The sequence below is a fragment of the Colias philodice genome, chromosome 27, assembly GCF_061535455.1.
Source record: "Colias philodice isolate Cphi_HAF_F1 chromosome 27, ilColPhil1 Martin Lab GWU primary, whole genome shotgun sequence".
NCBI classification, from domain to species: Eukaryota; Metazoa; Arthropoda; class Insecta; order Lepidoptera; family Pieridae; genus Colias; species Colias philodice.
In genome coordinates this window covers 1,845,010-1,864,260 of record NC_143112.1, presented here as the reverse complement: position 1 = coordinate 1,864,260, position 19,251 = coordinate 1,845,010, and the positions used below count along the sequence as shown (strand labels likewise).

Here is a 19,251-nt window from a genome sequence, read left to right as displayed (position 1 = left end):
TACTGAAAAGGAAACGTACGAGAGAGATATAAATGAAGCAGTTAAAAATATTGTAAAATGGTTAGAAGACAACAATCTTAAAATTAACTTATTAAAAACAAAAATAATTCAATTTTATACAAAGAATTGCTCCAAAATAAACCTAAATATAAAGTGTGATAACCAAGTAATAGAACAAGTAGATCATCATAAATTCTTGGGTGTTTTGTTGGATGAAGGTCTAAAATGGAACAAACATATTGATTACGTTTGTGACAGAATTAATCGTTTCGTTTACGTATTACGGCGTTTAAGAGATACTGTTTCTATGAATGCAGCAATAAATGCTTATCATGCCTACGTTTCCTCTGTACTTTCGTATGGAATCATTCTTTGGGGACAATCTTGTGATGTGCGGAAAATATTTGTCTCACAAAAAAAATGTATCAGAGCTCTGTGCGGTTTGAACCAAAGAGACAGTTGTAGACCTCTGTTTAGTAAATTACGGATCCTTACTTTAACTTGCATGTACATAAGAGAAGTATGTTTATTTGTAAAATATCACCCGGAATACTTTAAGAAGAAAGGAGAAGTAAATTCGCATATGTTGACAAGATACCAAAACAAATTACATTTCCCAACGTGTAGAATTAACAAAGCTAAAAACAGTGTAATATTTATGGCTATTAAAATATATAATAAAATACCGGACAATTTCAAGGAACTACCAGTAAATTTTTTCAAAAATAAACTGACGAACTGGTTGATGGTGAAACAATTTTATGACATTGAAGAATTTATGACTTTTAAGTAGTGTAAACTGAATTGTGTGTGATATAATCGTGTTAATCGTAGTGCGTTCGCGTAATTGTGAAAATTGAATTGTGTGTACATTTAAATAATTAGACTAATCAACTTTCTTTTTCAATATTTGCACACCCAATCAATGGGTAGAATGTATTAGCCACATAATATTGTAATTAAAAACATCTATAATTTGTAACTACATTCTTGCAAATAAATATAATTTGAATTTGAATTTGAATAAAACTATTAATTAAAACATTAGAGTGACAGTAATCATGAGCATGTACATCATAGCTTATACTAAAAACCAACTCCCACATTAAAGCCTGCAATACGATCGCAGTGTTCCCAACACTGTGATCGTCATGGGCGGCGTCTATCACTTACCACCAAGTGTGTCGCCTGCCCTATTGCTAGGGTTACTATAAAAAAACTTACAATAGATCTTACCTTGCGGGAAGCCCACAGCTTCAAGGCCATGATGCGTAAGTCCAAACGGCCCCAACCCCCCAAGCGGTCCAGGCCCCATGCCCATATGATGCGCGCTCGAGTGATGAGCGTAAGGGTTTTGAGACAGCGGCGAAGGCTGCTTCAGATAATGGAAGTAGTGATGTAGCGGTGTAGTCGAGTGATGCGCTTGAGGTGCCGCAGGGGCCGCCGTCGGCCCACTCGCGGAGGAGTTTGTTAACAGCGCCATCTCTTTGTGGTGGAAATTAGTCACCGGGTTGCCATGTTGCGCGTGTGGAGCATGTTTGGTAGTTTTTAGTCTAATGGCTGGTGTGTGTGCACGCTCGGGATAGCATCTTGGTGGTTATTCTGAAACAAGAATTAAATTTATATTAAAGTGTGATAGTAATTCAATTGACTAGTCTGTTTAAAACACTTTTAATTTGAAAGGTTGTGTTATTAAGAAATTTTAGGAGCTTCTAGAAGTCGTTTTTTGTTGTTTTTATGAAATTACGAGAAAGAAAAGTAAGAACCTCCTGAAAACAGGTTTCAAATAAATCGCATTGTACCTACATAAAACATCAAAACATTTTGATCAAATTTTGTATATTATATGTATATTATGTATTTATTGAAATTTGCTGCATAAAATCATTATTATCTTTAACAAAAATAGGTAGAATTATTCCGATGAGTCATTGATTATCAAAAAATTTCATATTTTAATGTAAACAAGGAAAAACATGCGTGTTATTATTGTTTTGTTAAGTTTTAACCTTTCAACAAGTTGTAACATACATATTATTTTCATATTTACTATGTACTTACTAAGTAATAAAGTTATTTTAATGCCTTAGATAAGTGTCGGATTATAATCAATTGAATTAAGTGCATTCCGTTTTAATTGATAATTAATGGTATTTTTGTAATAAGCACTTACGTGTAATCTTATTAACGTTAAACTATTTATTTCTATGTTTGTTTTATAATATTTATTTCGGCTTAGGATTTAAACTACTGTAGGTATTGAATATGTGAAAAAAAATTCTAATACATAATAGTGCTAATTTACATAATATTATTTAAAAGAGATAACGTTAAATTGTTACCATTACTTACACACTAAAGATAAATGGATTTTTTGGTAAAATTCAGTATGAACTGCACAAAAAAGCACCCTTCATAGAATATTTATTATGATACAATTAATGAAGTAGATCTAACATCAAGTACTCTTGAAAAGAAATACAAAATAATTGCCGTATCAATTTCATTCCAACACATTCGTGTAAAAGCTAAACGTTTGTTTCCGCTCAGTGCATCTTTTAATAACATCATTGCACATGCCATACGCAATCATAAATAGTGCCTATCAAGTTTTTTGCAACAATCATAAACTATTTAACAATTACCCGAAGAATGGCTAATTTTCCGCGCGATTGCAACACTACATTCAAACGTCAAACGCCTTCCAATTTCGAATTCGTCACGACCGCTCTGAATGTTTTTTTCTTCTTTTTTTCTCATGTTGCCAGTGTCAAAAATTCGGGATTCGAATTGCGGAATTGTATAGTTTTTTTTTTAATTTCAAATGCTCTAGGTACATGTTTACAGACATTTTGTCACGTTTGATTTTTTTTTATCTGTTACCTGAGTTACCTGCAAATCGAGGGGGCTATGATCACTCTTGTTTTCTTTGTGTTACGTATGAAAGTGATGACATGTTCGTTCGAAAATATTTTTGTTATGATCAATGCAATGAGAAGGTATTTTATATTTCTTTATTCCTTTTGTAAAATGTTCGTATCAATTTGAGATGCTGAGATATTTATATTTAAAAATTCGTTATGGTTTGCTAAAACTACGAGAAGCGGATTTCTATGAAAACTGCGTTTTCCTCGACAATTTTCTGGGGTATTTGAAGAAATGTACGTATTTATACTATGAAATGAAAAGTTCGAAGCTTTTATGTTTAACATCACCTATTTAATTAAGATTAAAATATGATGTAGCAAAATTTATTGAATAGGTATATCTTACAAATTACATCTGTGCTCATGTAGGTAAATTGTTATTAAAATATTTAAAATTATTGTAAATGACACTAAATTTAATAAATTCGTCAATGCAATCATGCACTAAATTTTATAAATCCAATTTTTAATGCAGACGTATATAAAAATATTAATATAACAGCAAAATATACGCGGTATATTTCAAACCAGAGCCTCAAAAATTTCATACCAAGGTTAGCATAAAAGACAAGGCTTTTCAACACTGTCGCTTTTATCACACTTCGTCGAAATCTCTAATCTGTCAACAAAAGATTATCTAACGGATTAGGATTTAATTTAGGAAAAATATCATCTATACCTTTGTACATAGAGTCGATATTCGAATACTTGGTAAAAGGGATTTCTGCTTGAGCTGAATTTTTGAAGTCGTACCTTTGAAGACAATTGTTACATTTTAATTTGCGGCGTTTTTGGAGTTTATGCGTCAATAATTTGTCTAAATACATTTTGGTTGCCTTTGCAAATGTGACGATTTTATTTCGAAGAACTATGCGATATTTTGAACACTTACTTCTTAGCACTGTCCGTTTTAAACACTTTTCAGTTCGGGAAATTGGGAATTTTAAAGGGCAATTTTTTATGTATTGTTCAATGGATTTTCATTAAGAATCTTTCTAGCGGTATTGTATGATATATTTATTAAGTTTTTTGCTTAATTTTGTCAAATATTGATCCATCAAATTCTGGAAATGCAGTGCACACATCACGTTTAACAAGAAAGTACCTACCTAATTACTAAAAAGTAATATATATAGTTATAAGTTGATTTGCAATCATTCCCAAAGTTTAATATGACTTATGTATAGTATATTAACGTAATTTTAAGTATACTAGCTTTCCGCTCGCGGTTTCGCCCGTTTTGTTCAAAACCTAATAAATTATATACAAAAACCTTCCTCTTGAATCACTCTCTCTCTTAAAAAAAACCGCATCAAAATCCGTTGCGTAGTTTTAAAGATTTAAGCATACATAGGTCATAAGGACAGAGAAAGCGACTTTTTTAATTTTTTATACTATGTAGTGATGGCAACACTTATACAACTCTTTCCTCACCACTGCAAGTTACCACAAAAACTATGTAGTAGCACTCAATTTTGCACTTACCACGTATACCACAAAAAGTTCCGAAAGCCTTTGTTATATCGACAAATGGTTACTGGGAATTGTCGAAAAATACCCAAAATGTGTGAAAAAAATCACCATTGTGAGCGTAATGTGCGTCGAAGCGTCGAAATTTGTCACAAAGCGACCCCTATGGTCAATTATAGTTTAATATCTTTGTCACAATATCGGTGGGTACGTAATTTATATGAGGGAGTGATATTTTTGTTACCATACGTGCATACTACTGATATAAACGCAAAAGTTTGAACGAATGTATGACATACTAGCTGCGCCCCGCGGTTTCACCCGCGTAGCTCCGCTTCTGTGGGTCTTAACTTGATGATATATAGCCAATAGCCTTTCTCAATTAATGGACTATCTAACACTGAAAGAATTTTTCTAATCGGACCAGTACTCTTCAACAAACTCTTAAGCCTGCAAGCTCGGCCGCAGGTGAAACCGTGCGGCATATATGTATATATATATATTTGCTATAGACGCAAACTACCGTCTGTTACGCTATCACGACTAAACTACAGCACCGATTTGGATGTAATATTGAATGAAAATAGTTCAAGACACAGAGTGAACATAGGCAATACTATTTTTTAAAAAAATAACACCTTACGAGTAGAAATAAAGGTAGTAGGTACCTACAAATGTTGCTTGTGGACAAAACCAAGCACAGATCGTATTTAATTAGTAGGTAAGTACCTGTAGAATATGTTGTCGATAAAGGTAAATATGTAGTCGATAAATATATGTTTTCAATAATAATTGGAAAAGACATAATAACAAAAATAAGATTGCAATGCATTAAAATTAAATGCATTGCGTTACACTTTATAGCACTTTTTATTAGAATTCAGAAACAGATATTGTATTGATTCAATTTACTGTGTTTATCTCTCAATTGTATAATATTTATAGGAATTACATTATAATAATAAAGGCTTAGATATTTACATCATTAAGAGAATATAAATTATAATTTATAATGTACTAGCTTTCCGCCTGCGGCTTCGCCCGCGTTTTCAAAGAAAAACCCGCATAGTTCCCGTTCCCGTGGGATTTCCGGGATAAAACCTAGCCTATGTTACTCGTGGATAATGTAGCTTTCGAATGGTGAAAGAATTTTTAAAATCGGTCCAGTAGTTTATGAGCCTATTCATTACAATCAAACAAACAAACAAAGTTTTCCTCTGTATAATATTAGTGTAGATAGTGTAGATGTAGAAGTGTAGATTTGCCTCTGCAGTATTTGATATTGCAGAATTAAAATTCAAAGTTAATTACATGTTTTGAATGTAATTTAAAACGAACATAAAAACAATATAACTACATATTATGTACTTACACCTGAATATATAAAACATACTATGTATTTTAATAATTTTATATAAAATGAATAAAAATTTGCTAATTTTCTCGACAAATAATTGCAATACCTAATTAAATTTTCCGTATAAATTATTTCTAGTTTTACTCACAGAACTAAGGAAAATTGGGTTTGATTATATTGATTAGTAATCACAGTTACTAGAGAATTTTATTTACCTAAATAAAAGAGAAAGATACATCGATATCGAGATATTTCGACACGTTATTAATGATCATACTCATAAAATATTATATTGAAGAAGTAATTCCTCACAATTATAACTTTATACTATGATTATAATTATACTAATAGAAGATATAATTAGTTTGTGCAACCGCATATAAAAAGTGTATCTTGATTAAGTATTTTGTGTTAAAAACAAATTTAGCTTGAGAAAAACCTTTGTTTTAATTGAAGTTGACAATTGTAATAAATTAACGTTTGTTATATGAATAAAAAGGCAAATCGATATAATATTTGAATAACTGAATCATGTTAAATAGTGAATAAAATATTTGCCACCTGTCAAAAAGCATACAAAACAAAAGAATGCATTTTTTTCTTGTTATGGCAAGATGGCTTCTTAATTGGCAAGATGATATAACTATTTGCCAGTGTCAACTGTCAAGAATGAAAAAAAATGCATTAACTTTCCTATTAATAGCATAATTAATCAACATCTTAATCCTACTACTATTATAAAGGCGAAAGTTTGTATGGATGTATGGATGTTTGTTACTCTTTCACGTAAAAACTACTGAACCGATTACAATGAAATTTAGCACACATATAGAGGGTAACTTGGATTAACATATAGGATAGGTTTTATCCCGGAAATCCCACGGGAACGGGAACTATGCGGGTTTTCCTTTGAAAACGCGGGCGGAAATCTAGTAACCTATAATTTGCCATAAAATTCGCGCCATAACCGATCTGTCACGCTGACAGCCAGTGTTGCCAACTGCGCAAATAGAAAAAGTTACACGCAAGGGACTGTTTGTTTTTCTAGCTGGCAACAATGCGTGTTTACTCTTTATTATTTATTGCTTTTCCCGCGTTGACAAATAGATTTTTGTATATTGACACCGGGGGTGAATGGATGGAATTATGAAATATGTTCGGTGAAATGTGATTGAGATGTTTTTGCGAAAAATAAGAATACAGCTTCCTGTTTCTTGAGATTTTGGGAGATATTTTTTTTTCTTATATCACTTGTTTTACTTTTATCATAATCTAGTGTTTTAACTTTTAAACATAGGTATGTCCAATAACTACCTATGTGCAAGCTTTTTAATTACCTTAGCTACTATTATTATCTAATTGTATTCTGTGACAATATTAAAAACTTTACAAATGATTACGCAGATATCGACAAAATATGAAAAATACTGTTAACCTGTTTGTCAAACAGTTAAAGTTGGTATTTATACCGTGTAAGATTCTATAATTTTTCTCTACAAAATAAAATACTCATAATATCGGATATATCATCTGTTTTCACTTTTCATTTAAAAATTAGATTGAAAGTAAATGTACAGTAGGTAGGTATAGTTCCACACACATTTTCTCAATAGTATTAAACTTCAAATAATTCAAACCCAAAAGAAATGTAACATATTTCGTCTGCATGCACGTGTAACATGTATATCCGTTCCGTACAAATATTGACCGACGCGAACAAACATACAAAAAAAAACAGGCATGGCCCCTGTCAACTTTGAATGAACATCATATCTATTGTGATTTGTGATTCCATTTTGCGTTTAGATGTCTCTATTAAAAGTTTTTTGTACGGTAATGACGTCACAAGCTTAATTTATTTATTTATAGAAGGGCCTACCAGCAGAATATGTTCAAATAATATTTTTAATATTATTATTATGGTAAGACTACAGAGACACGACAGACGACCTAGATTACCTAATAATAGGTAATCATTTCGAAGAAACAAGGTTCATTCTTTATATCAATTATCTACATAATCTGTCCGTCTATGTATGCTCACATTTTAAAAAATAATCAATAAATAACTTATTAAGTTTTAGACAACGCGGATGAAGTCGCGGGCGGAATGCTAGTCAATTATAAATGAAGCTTGAAGTACCTAGGTACTCATTTCCAAACAAAATATGTATTTAAACTAAAACATATTTGAGAGGAAATTACAGATATTATCTAAGTAAAATTAACTTCTACTTAACTAAAATTAATTATTCAATTGTCCTGTGTTCTTTCATTACTGTTCAAAACACGCTACCGCTCATAAAATAGACTATATTATAGTCTTCAACCATGTAATAGTCCCTCACAAGGCCCAGGAGGATAAAAACAATTAGCAAAACTCTAGGGACTTGTAACTTGATCTTTACTTCGCGCAATGATTTGTTTTTGGTACAAGCTATAAGCTGAAGCGATTTTATAAAGTACGGAAAATGGTTAACTGTTGAGGTTGTTAACACGCTTTTATTAGCTTCACCTGTATGTAGGTAGGTAACTGACTCCTTTTGACTTAAAACCGATAGATTTTATTCAAACTTTGTATACGCTTATTAAAAAATTGGTGACAATATAATAATTTCGTGAGTTTAAAAGCGTGTTTTTTAGTCCTTTTTTTACTTACTGAAGTTCCTAGCATACTTATTATAAATCAAGTAGGTAGGTATGCACGCTTGAAAGGGAATCCATATTAAGGGAGTTGTGAAATAAAGGAATTTGTAAGATCTCATCAATAAGCAGATGATTTACAAACGACTGAAGAGATTTTCATGAAACTTGGCTAAAGACTCTATTGTAGAAGGTTCATCTTTATTCTTTATGGTAGCTACTAATCTTTCAAACATATAAAACCAAACGAAAATCAGTTCATCGGTTTGGTAACTACTATACCATAGTATAAGAATACAGAGATACACAGAATGGTAACTTATGACAACCCTCTTTTTCGTCGAGGGTTACAAAATCGCTAACCACTCGCCGTTTAAGCCCTACTCCCTAGGGAGCTCCGCTAATGGCCCTGTCGGCAAACCGGGGGCGAAGGCCTAATAGCTTCTTTATGGCTTATTTATTTGATTTTTTACGATACTTGATATTCTTGGGGAAAGATGTTCTAGATTATCGAACGGGATATGAATTTGATGCGTTTTTTAATGTTTTTAGATTTATAATAGGTAATCTAATTTCATCGCTTTCTAATGGTAAAAAATAATAGGTATACCACGTTATTTACACAAAAAAATATGTCTTATCTGTTTGTATACTATCTCTTCGTTGACGGGAATCCCAGGTAAAGGATTCTAACCCATCCAAATATGTATAAAGAACTATACATAATCCGAAAAAAAATAGTTCCTCGCAAAATTCCCAACACAGACGAAGTCGGGAACCATAGCTAGTAAATTTCATAAGAGTTAAATAAAAGAATATTCATTCATAACTATAATTAAATACCATATAATATCCTTTCAAATCTACCCTCATTTTCTTCGGCACGTGGCCTTTTGTTACAATAAATTGAAACGGCAAATTACTTAGATAAGTAATCAGATGTATTAATTTTTATTTAAAGATTATGCTTGACTGTGGGTACTTGATAAGTTATATCCGAATAGGTGTGTGTGGGGAGATGCAAAAATGCTGAATGGATTTTGATGAAACTTGGTGGCGTGGAATGACGGAAAAAATGCGGAAGCCTAGCCTATCCTATTAAATAATAAATTTGGTATATTTGCAAAATTAAAGAGCATTATTCTTGCAAACATAAATAAAGGTGTATTTTATACAAATTCTTGGTGTATTTTAAGAACAAATAGGTATAAACATTTTTTAAAAACAAAACAAGTCAATTTCTTATAGTTTCCAAAAAATATATTTCTCACATATTTATTAAACTACACTAGACTTTAAATATCGTTCGGATTGTCACATCATAATTATAATATATCACATAGTTTTGTTTGTACTTCCTACCTACCTCCTCTTTAATAATATTATTCCACACAGTAGGTTGCTTGGAAGAGATCACTCTTAAGTGATAAGGCCGCCTTCTGTGCTGGACTAGTTATAAGTTTTATTTTTAAGGATTTATTTGTATGCCAGCACAATAAAGTGTTAAAAAATAAATAAATAAATAAACATGTAGTAGTTTCGTACACGGTACAACCAGCTATGGAAAGGGCTATGCTCGGGGTTTCTTTGCGTGATCGAATCAGAAATGAGGAGATCCGCAAAAGAACTCAAGTCACCGACATAGCCCACCGGATTAGCAAGTTGAAGTGGAGCTGGGCTGGGCACATAGCCCGTAGAACCGATGGCCGTTGGGGCAGAAAGGTTCTCGAATGGAGACCACGTACAGGACGACGCAGCGTAGGACGGCCTCAAACAAGATGGACAGACGACCTGATCAAGGTGGCGGGGAGCCGCTGGATGCAGGCCGCTGGTGATCGGCCGTTCTGGAAGTCTTTGGGGGAGGCCTATGTCCAACAGTGGACGTCCAATGGCTGACGACGACAACCAGCACCTTACTATAGGTATGTTCTAGAGTCTAGAAGAGTCTAGAATCTAGACTATCGAGTATAAACTACTAGCTTTCCGCCCGCGGCTACGAAATCAAAGAAAAACTCGCATAGTTTTCGTTCCCGTGGGATTTCCGGTATAAAACCTCTATGTGTTAATCCTAGTTACCATCTATATGTGTGCTAAATTTCATTGTAATCGGTTCAGTAGTATTTGCGTGAAAGAATAACAAACATACATTTACACACGTATACATTCATCATTTCACAAACTTTCGCAGTTAATATTATTATGTATTACCTATAGTAGGATAGGGTAACGTACCTACCTAACTACCTATAGATTATAGAAGCATAGGTAGATAAAGCCTACAATAACTGTCACTGTGTATTTATATAATACTAGCTTTCCGCCCGCGGCTTCGCCCGCGTTTTCAAAGAAAAACCTGTTCCCGTAGGATTTCCGGGATAAAACCTATCCTATGTCCTTTCTCGGGTATCAAAATATGTCTATACCAAATTTCATGCAAATTGGTTCAGTAGTTAAGGCGTGATTGAGTAACAGACAGATAGAGTTACTTTCACATTTATAATATTAGTATAGATGTTCTGTATTCAGAAACTCTTATCAATAGATAGGTACCTACTCGACTATGTTATGATACAATAAACTATAAGAAAATTGCCATTGTAAATATTACCTTGTTACTTACAGAATATAGATAAGGGTTGCCACTGACAAAATCTTGATTTTAAGATCGTGTAGTAGGTATTTAAAGGAATACCATAAAAATATGTACCTAACTAAATAGGTATTATAAATGGTATACCTACCAATTCAACAAATTCTAAACGATTGACCTACTAATATTATAAAACTGAAGAATTTGTTTGTTTGAACGCGCTAATCTCAGGAACTATTGGTCCGATTTGAAAAATTGTTTCGGTGTCAGATAGCCCATTTATCGAGGAAGGCTATAGGCTATATATCATCACGCTAAGACCAACAGGAGCTGAGCACTGCGGGTAAAACCGCGGAGCACAGCTAGTCTTAGATAGATTCCAAATTGGTAGATATGTAGGTAGGTATGTAATTTATAAACTACAGAAGATAGCTAGGTGCAATGACCTACGTATCCTATGTATCCGAACGTATATATACCTAGGTAGCCGTAAATACCACAAACTTTGAAATAAAAATAAAAATACCTACTACCTATATCTACAAAATAAGTTTTGTTGTATTGATAGAAATACTTATTTAACGGTCAAAGTTTAATAAGAGACATGTTAAATTTCGGGTTCTATTCTCACTAGATAAATTAAAAATATCATTGAGGATGCTGTTCACCTACTTCCATCTAAAATACGATCATTGAAATGTAAAAATAACAATTTATTAAACTCCTTGTGTTATTATTATTTGCCTTTCAAAACATCCAGACATTAATTTTCACGGTTCTTCCAGCAAATATCAACAAAAACCTCAAAATATTAAATACAGTAGCATTTCACAACCCTAGTAAGCGCAAACAGTAAACAAATCAATATCAGAGCGAGAGGCACTAGAGCGGGACGGAAGATGGGCGTGGCCAACCCGCCCAAGTCATACAACTTCATAACTTGGTCGCATAATACTTGAATAGTTTGCGAAATTATGGTCGGTTTATATGTATACGTTCGTAGTTCGTACTGAAGCTAAATAATAAATATAAGTTAAATGTCTTTGAGAAGTTTTATTATTATTATTGGTTGTTTTCTTTAACTATTTATTAAAGTATGCAAACATATGATTATAGAGATATTTATAGGTTAATAAAAAGAGCAGCCAATGCTATAGTTATTTCTATCAAGTATACCTACACTTACATAAAATTTAACATAACGTAGGTAGGTATTTCAAAAGAAATTGAAAAACCTTGAAATTAAAAAAAACCTATTCGATAACCTAGATACCTATTTCTCATTTTTCATGCAACATCCAAATAAATATATTTTGTCATTTTATAATAATTAAGTAATCTGTTACATATACATATTTTATTTATTGTATAGGAATAAATATCCCTAGACATAAAAAGGCTTGAAAGACACATTCACGCAATTTGCAATTAAAAACTAAGATTCTTTATAACTAAGTAGGTATGTACCTACCTAAAATTTGATTCTTTTTTTAATTTTTCTTTTTTATCCTTTATATTCATTATGATTAATAAGTTATCTATTGACAACACACAACTATATCAAAATACGTGTAATTTTTGTATCAATTTCAAATCGAAATATTGAAATTCATATGAAAACGTACCATCTACCTAGGTAGATAAAGCAATAGATAAAAATATAATTATTAATGAAAAAAGTAAAACATAGATACAATATAATAAAATGTAGCATTGTTATCTCTTATCACTGATAACAAACAATAAAATATAAAACGTATATTAAAATGAATAAGCGAATCCTACACAGTAATTCTTTACATTAGTCATCCAAATAATCATTAATATCGTAATTTACTAGCTGGCGCCAGTTGTAGCGCCAGTGACTATATAACGTTCAAAGACAGTAGAGAAGTATCTATGTAAAAGAAATAATAATTAATATAGTTTCAAAAAACACGCTTAAATTCATGAAATTATTGAAGTGAAACTTCTTTATCGGGGTTAGAAAAAAATTAGTGTAACATTTTTTCGTTAGTAGGTACGCATGACATTTTTCCGCGCGCCACATTTTTCTTATCCCTACCACGCGTGATTCGACGTATTTCTGTAAAGTTGCATATAGTAAATTATTTTTTGAAAAATAAGGTCATAAAGAAGATTCACTTCTTACGTGTGTACACGCACACATTTTTTTTGTATTGTCACTACCTAAGCCTTGATAAGTGTACAAAGTTTGAATTAAATCTGTCCGTTTAAAGTGGGTCAAAATCGAGTCTAAAGTCGGTTACATACAATACAGGTGAAGCTAATAAAACGTGTTTAAAAATAGCTCAATGTAATAGCGTAGTGAATATTATCTAGGACCTAGGTTATTACCTAGTTGGTCGCGGAAGAATTCCAACCAATTACCGCGGCCCCATCATTAAAGCGGCTCGACAGAACACATTGAGGTCGTCGGTAAAAATCCGATATAACCCACGGCTCCTTCCCCGGGGGCCGTGGGTACCTATCTATGCAAGATTTCCCCACTTAAAAAAGGTTATTACCTAGTTAGGATTAGGTACATTATAAGTTATAACATATGCCAGTTTCATAAAATCGTCACAGCTAAACAGTGCCGACAGCCGAGATCGATTAAAAAATAATAAATGCAAATAAATTGAATATTTCTGTTACTTATCGTGATTTCTATCTTGATAAACATCTGTTTTTTTACCCAATCATTTACCTGCAAGATTTTAATGTGATTGCAATACAAATAATACCTCCTACTTACATTATAAATGCGAAAGTTTGTGAGAATTAATGTTCGTATGTTTGTTACTCTTTTATGTAAAAACTACTCGACGGATTTGGATGAAACTTTGCAGTAATATAGGTTATAGATCAGAATAACACATGAACTATAGAAATACTTGATTTTACCGGCGGGTTCGTTCGCGGGGGACAGCGCACGGCACAGCTAGTTTAACTAATAATATACCTGTATGGAAAAATATACTTATTATAGAGCCCAGACAAAACCGCGTTATTCCACTAGTTTTATTCCAACAAAAATCTATTGTACCTCTTTAATTGTACTATTACGTGACTGAATAAAGACATTTTTAGGATTTGCAACCCACGTACGTGATAGTAACAAAAACTTTGATTTTGCGCGTGTGGTCTCAAAAAGTAGCTTTCGTAGATTTTTTTAAAAATGGCTATTTTGTGCAAAACATTAATGAAAATACATGAGGAACATAGCATCTACAGGTAAGTAGCTTTTTTATAAGTCTAGGAATGTACCTATAAGGAATTATGAATGTAATCGAAAGTTATTTTTATAAGACTTTTTACAACAATGTGGTTTGCCATTAAAAATGTATGCAAGTGGTATAATTTCCTTTGCATCTTAAAATATTTTTATAATTGAAGATGCAAGGTACCTAGGTGTAGAAAGACACGGAACAAAAATTCGATTCCGTTCCTTCAACAATTGGCAGAAATCATCTTCTATTTAATATTAAAATACGACATAACTTCGACAACATTGAAGCTATTAATAGTATGGGCTTGTAAGCAACGCTAATTTTATTATTGGATAAATACTATTCATATTGTAATTTATCTAGGTCAGTCAAAACAACATCTACGTTCTGCATACAAAATGACATCGTTATAATTTACATGTAAACTTGCATGTAAATCAACAAGCAGAACATAACACAAGCTATAAACAACAAAACTTTTAAATTTTGGCGGCAATGTCAATAAATTGTCATAATTGACAGCTCTAATGCTTGCCACTTGGAATTTAAATTAAAAATAAAACCGATTTGAAATTGGAACGTCCGTCCCGCCGATATGCGGTGACAGCTATATTTTTTTTTTTCACGAATGCTGGCAAAGGAGAAGCACTACAGCTAATTACTGTTATTATCCCAAAGAACGGGTGGTTATAAGGGCGTCACGGCCCACGGGGTGTTACAAACACCAGGGGGCATGGGCGTAGTATTTATTATTATCCATGTATGTAACCGAACATCTGCCTGACAAAAAATTTATTGTCTATGGCCCTTTTTGAGCTTTTTATTCTGTGGAACGTAGATAATGGCGCGTTTTTTAACAAAAGGGATATATAAATATTTTTTCACGATTGTCAAAAAATAATTCAATACCTAATTTACTATTGTAGGTACCTACGTGAATGTACATTGATCTATGTTTTATTTATTATCAAGAAATTAGTGTCTAATTTCTTAAACAATGATTTCTATTTTCTAATTTTCTAATGAATTTGTTACATTAGTTATGATTCGGCTAGATTTATATTCAATTTTACATTGAACAAGTCTGTACGTTGAACCCAACTTACACCAAGAAACAGTCAACAGTACAAAATATTGTTACTTTCCGCTTTTAAAATTCATCTCAAGTCTACCAACAAAATTTCCATCGAGCTTTCCAAACATCATTAATAGGTGCCTTTAAAATATTCCACAGAAACATCAAATTACCAACGTACTTTTAAAATTTAAAACATGATGCGTTAGAAATGTTCAAGTTCGTACACACAGTATACACGCGTAACGCAGTAGCATAAAAGATCTGCTGACTCATAGCTTGTATGATGTATCCAATTAGTCCCAAGGTTCCAAAGGAATAAAGGCCACAGTAAAAATAGCTTATGTTTCACGCCCCGCCGCGGCTCTGCTATGTTACGTGGAGGAATGAATGAACAAAATGTGTAGGAAAAAGAATGAATAAAAATATCGTATTTTGATAAAAAATTTGTAATAGGAAGGATGAATAAGTCAAAAATGTGTAAAAGGAATAAATAAGTGTAATTGAATAAATAAATGTTTGAGTTTGAGCTTGGATTTTGTAATTATAATCTTATATACATATAAAATTCTCGTGTCACAATGTTAGTCTGCATACTCCTCCGAAACGGGTGGACCGATTCTCATGAAATTTTCTGTGCATACCTATCGGGTAAGTCTGAGAATCGGCCAACATCTATTTTTCATATGTACCACGGGCGAAGCCGGGGCGGACCGCTAGTTATAATACATGGTACATACCTAGACCTAGAGAATTGACTGTAGGTATGTCATATTATATATTTATAGATTATCTTAAATATTAAAAAAATATATAAAATATCTGTTCTGCGTTAATTAAAAATGAATTAGACGCGACCGAAGCCGCGGTTGAAAATGTAGTTGGTATGTAGAGGATGCAATGAATCGAACTAATGCCAATGACCTTTATATTATTAATTATTATTGCACGCCTCATAAGCGAAGCGTTGAGGTGGGTACTACTGTCACTTCGCGCAAAACATCTGATTTTTCAAACTTAAAATGTCTTTATGTATCATACATTGCACTTGTAAGATAATACATACACACACATATTAAGAAAAAACACTATTCTTAACGTTCATGATATTTTTGATGTCATTTTTGTTATTTAAACTAGTTAAAAAACAGTTTAAAAAAGTTCTGTCTTGGACGTCCGTGTGTCTGTATGTGCGGATCCTTTTTCTTGTTAACACGATAGCGACCGAAATACTTTACTAATCGAGTCTTTTTTTTTCTCTTACGCTTGAGTATGCTCAGGAATAGAACCCTTTCATTTTTCAGGGTCTGATTCGATGTGGTTTAATTGTTATTAAATAAACAAAAATAATAATTAATAAATATTTATTAAAAAAAAATTATGAGGCGTGCACTTTTGGATTTTCCAAATTTTATCTAGTGTTTACTTTCAATTGAAAAATACAATTTATCTACATACTTATAGAAATCCTTTTTGCGTATCAGTACCTAATGGTCTATTTTATTTTACCAGACTCTTACATCTTAACATACATAAATGCGTCATAGCTTAATTTTTGAACAGCTATGACGTCACAACATGGCGCTGACTCGTTCCTATTCTTAGTTGGATCAATAAATATATTTATATGGCTACAGTATTTAATTAACTTCTATTTCCATTATCCATCCTACTAATAGATATTATAAATTATAATTAATGCGAGAGTTTGTGAGAATGTGTGTGTGTGTGTGTACTTGTTACTCTTTCACGCAAATACTACTGAACCGATTACAACGAAACTAAGCACACATATAGAAGGTAACTTTGATTATCACATAGGATAGGTTTTATCCCGGTAATCCCACGGGAACGGGAACTATGCGGGTTTTTCTTTGAAAACGCGGGCGAAGCCGCGGGCATAAAACTAGTTATACGTACATATATCTGATATGAATCGATAAACATACAACTGAACCGATAAATAATTGATTAGTTAATCGCAAAAGGAACTACCTAATTCATTTTATATTATCTTTACGTCTGTTATGACAATATACAATGATAAGGCATATTGTACCCTAATCTGTAATCTGAAGGTTGATTTTTGTATGATTTCAGATAATTAGTCGAAAATTATGAATCATATTATGTTGTCTCAATAAGGTAAGTTTTAATAAGATAATATGCCTATCTAATAACATCATGACTAAAGCACTGAATCGATTTTGACGATATTTGGTTCCGAAATAAACTAGACCTTGGGAATAAACATACATACCCTAAAAAGGGATAAAATAATAAATTTCACGCAAGCGAAACCGCGGGAGCAAGGTTAGTAGAAAAGTTGTTTTAACAAACTATTTCTTTTTCGTTTTAAGAAACTAACATTTGTAGCAGTAAGGCAAAGTAAATGTGTTGCCAGCTTTTGATAACGAGTAGAAGGGAAAGGAAAAGGTAAGGAGAGATATCACATATTGATAAACAATAGACCAAATTGTTTATGCCTCAGGCTTTGTGAAGTACCTACGTCCTACAACGTTATAACACAATATACAGACACAACACAAAAACATTTTCAAAATGGCTCACGCACACAAGCGAGCGTGTTTACGCGTGGTAGGCCTATAGCCTATAGCCTTCCTCGATAAATAAGCTATCTAACAACGAAATAATTTTTCAAATCGGACCAGTAGTTGCTGAGATTAGCGCGTTCAAACAAACTCTTTAGCTTTATAATATAAGTATGTTATACCTAGATTTTTAACACACACGATCAAATGTTGGCAGATCCAAAAATTCTCATTGACGTTTTAATTGAAAACACAGCAATTAATCATAGAATTATCAACCTTTCATATCTATTCACTGTTATCACAAGTTAGCCAATATTTATCAACAATAATCATAATTATCGAAAAATACGGATTTTTGAACACGCATAAGTCTCCAATATTGGCAGATTAATGTATTTTATGGTATTTACTATTTAGATTGGTTAGCGATTATATTTTTTGGTTTTAAATGATATTCCTTCCTTCCTGAAAACAGGCGAATTACACATGGGTAATTATGACATTAAACCATAGATAGCATAGATTAAATCAGTAGCGACTCATATTTAGTTTTTACCACTATTTAGGTACATATTTAATTGTCAATATATTATCTCAAACTCGTAAAAATGTTGTATTTCAAGGATTAAATCACTTCTAAGTTTTCAGTCTCCTATAATCGATAAATTGGCTTTTTATAAGTCAATTTATCGATTATAATAATCTTATTTCATTTGCGAATTGACTAATCGAGCACATTATTAAACTTAAAATTTTAATTGACCGCGAATTTCTAAATCCACAGATCAAATATTGCACATCAAAGGCCACAGATTATACGAATCAAACAGACAACACAGGGGGATCTTGGCCATCGCGATTTGTTCTAATAGGCGTTATCTGGCCTCATTAGTTCGACGCACGTGGCTCATTAGGAGCCGAATGTATGGAGAATATAGACTCTAATGCTTGGATATAGAAACTATTTTGTTGTTTATGATACTGGCCACTTATAACATTGGATTGACAGTTTTGTTTTTTTTTTATCCGTTTAGCGCGTAGACGGTCTATGGCCTATGCTTGGCCTATGCTATTTCTTTGGGTACTGTCTACGGTTTAGCGCGTTTAGTGTAGTGGATAGTCTATGGCTATAGTAGCTACGAATAAATCGAATTTGTATTCAATGTTTGAATTAAATCTGTCCGCTTTAAGTGAGTCAAAATCGAGTCTAAGAGAAGTTAATAAAAGCGTGATAAAAAGATAATACATTGATTACATATAGCGTTGTCTATTAATTATACTTATTTGATATCAAATAGATACTAATTTATTATCATTACTCTATTTCGACGCTCTTTTAATTCATTTTACGAATTCTTTTATCAATTACGTTCACACTGAAACCTTATGGTACGGGAGCTA

The 19,251-nt window shown here is 32.4% G+C and overlaps 1 protein-coding gene across 1 annotated transcript in view; it reads right to left on the bottom strand.

Moving 5' to 3' along the window:
- Positions 1–19,251, bottom strand: part of LOC149476509 (uncharacterized) — a 68,280-nt gene that overhangs the window by 34,578 nt on the left and 14,451 nt on the right. Inside the window, exon 2 of the mRNA XM_089711791.1 lies at positions 1,237–1,602. Within this exon, the coding sequence (XP_089567917.1) occupies positions 1,237–1,483 (247 nt within the window). The 5' untranslated portion in view covers positions 1,484–1,602. The remainder of the gene's footprint in view (positions 1–1,236; positions 1,603–19,251) is intronic.